This window comes from Branchiostoma belcheri, unplaced genomic scaffold, assembly GCF_001625305.1.
Source record: "Branchiostoma belcheri isolate BF01 breed outbred unplaced genomic scaffold, Haploidv18h27 scaffold40, whole genome shotgun sequence".
In the NCBI taxonomy this organism is placed as follows: Eukaryota; Metazoa; Chordata; class Leptocardii; order Amphioxiformes; family Branchiostomatidae; genus Branchiostoma; species Branchiostoma belcheri.
In genome coordinates, this window is record NW_017804021.1 from 1405440 (window position 1) to 1407819 (window position 2380).

At 38.4% G+C, this 2380-nt stretch overlaps 1 protein-coding gene across 1 annotated transcript in view; it reads right to left on the minus strand.

Moving 5' to 3' along the window:
* The window catches only part of LOC109477495 (alpha-2,8-sialyltransferase 8F-like), an 8089-nt gene that overhangs the window by 1734 nt on the left and 3975 nt on the right, over window positions 1-2380 (minus strand). Inside the window, exon 5 of the mRNA XM_019778779.1 lies at window positions 75-219. Coding sequence (XP_019634338.1) covers window positions 75-219 — 145 coding nt within the window. The remainder of the gene's footprint in view (window positions 1-74; window positions 220-2380) is intronic.

The window sequence follows — 2380 nt, forward strand, 5'->3', positions numbered from 1 at the left end:
TTATTTATATGTAATATTTGTTTGCAAATGCAAAAATAATTAAGGCAACTATAATGTAATTGCTTCACACCCACCTTCAGAAATCGAAAAATGTTTTTCGAATCTACTTTGATCGTCTTGGGTTTTCTAAAATACGTCTTGAGGGTAGAGTTCACAGGTGTGTTCTCTTGCGTGACCATGAAATTACCGTTTCCGAATCGACTGCTGATTGTTTTATTCCTGTTAAAATTGAAGAGAAGCATTCATTTCATACTACTTCAAACGTATAGTCTAACAGAAGTTATAGGCCTGACTAAATAATGCTTGTAGCAAACTGTCCATTGGTCAGACCATTAAAAACTTGATGTTCTACATCTCTAAGTTAGGACCATATGGAACATCATAGTCCTGTTTATTTTCAATTTATTGGTTTGGCACATATATAACCTCATAATCCTGTTGTCGATTCATGTAACGTTTATATGTGCTACGTCGTTGAAGGTTAGACATCCAGGTAATAAGATACGTAAAAAACAGTTACTCAGGTAACTGAAAAATCGTCAAATTTCCAAAATTATATCCAGTTGCTTGAGTGACTTTTTCTGGCGTTATATGGACTTTTTATTTATTTATTTAACGTTATAGACAGGTAACATGAACGAAATACGTCACACTGAGAACTGATGAGCGAATTCGGAAAGTGGGAGAGCAAACAAATGTCGCGTGTGTCAAGAATTTTAATGGTACTACTATACTGTTTACTAGGAAACTCTAGTAGTAAGGCTTATTACTTGACGTTGTGCATAACGGGTGGGTGGGTGGGGGGCACACGGAAGGTTACAGGAGAGGTCAAAAGAGGCGTGGTTAAATGTCTCAAACTTAGTGACCTCACGTTTTCAATTGTACAGATACCTAAGGTCATACCCGAATTCCGAAGTGTGCATTGAGGGCAAAAACCGGTGTGATAGAAATAATTACATGGGAAAAGAAACAGTTTCGTTTATTTTCCAACCCTCCAACATGGCGGTCGCTAAATGACGTCATAATCACGTGACTGCAAACACTCAACAAGAGTTCCGAGATCTCATACCTCCATGAAATATGGGCTTGATATGTAAATGTTAATTACGCAAATGACCTCTGCATTAACATAATATATGCATCGTGATGTTAACTTTTGATTAACTTAAAGATGTCCCAAGTATGACATTCCCATCATTCACCATTGAGAAATCATATATTTTTTGCATTAATTATGCAAATTAGGTCACCATTTGCATAATTAGTATCTGTTGATGTTCCATCTGCCATAGGTTACATACATTACATGTATAAAAGTTCTATAATGTAAAACACTGTAATTATAGAATTTCCTCATTAATTGTGCAAATAAAGTCCTTATTTGCATAATTTGCAGTTAATTATGTACATCTCTCTGTCAGATACCTACACACCAAAAATGATGAAAATACGCTGTTCCTATCTGGACTTATTGGCTTTAAAATATTTCGCCCGAAAGTCCCCTGCAGTTCCTGAACAAGCTGCTAGGGGGACCAAACCCACACCACTTATTTCTGACAGGAAAAGCTATCTGTCACCAAAAATTCAAGACCATAGCATGTTCAGGACAAAAGATACAAAAACAGGAAGTTCTGCTGCAGTACCAAGGTCATCCACCAGGAGGCCCATATTTGACCTTGACATTTGTCTTCCTAAGACTTATCAGCATACCAAATATCATCACAATCCATAAAGGCGTTATGAAGTTATGCTGACTACAAAGTTGCGGAAACACACACAGACACACACACAGACACACACACAGACACACAGACAGACGCCGCCAAAAACAATACCTCCATTTTTCATGGAGGTAATGAATGAGGCCCATCGAATGTAACTCTTACCGAAACATATCCGCGGCGGTTTGGTTGTAGACCCAGCCGGGTGCCTCCGTTGGTATGGACCGCAAGGCTTCCTGGTCGGCCTGGAACCTTTTCTGAGCAACTGACTCATTCGGCACGTATCTTCGCATCAACTTCTGCTCCAGATTAGTCAACTTCCTGTCGGAAAAAAATCGTTGATATTAGATGTGGTCAATGGTCCCTTCTGCCATTTTTAACGTTTAATATTTTAAGCAGGCTAGAAGAAATATGTATGAAATGCCATTTGAATCTTAACGCGCGAATCTTTAGGAAACAGATTGTTTTCTTCCTTGTTTTCCAATATGCATACAGACTCTGATAAATCCCGGGATGTGTGTCGATTTAAGAAATGGCCTCTACAGGGTTGGAAATTAGCTTGAAAATTTGTCTGTTTAATAGAAGTCGGCATAATTGTACATGTAGGTACGTGAGGAAAGAGCAGACTGGTTGAGGGGCTGAAAAGAGAGTTTACTTGG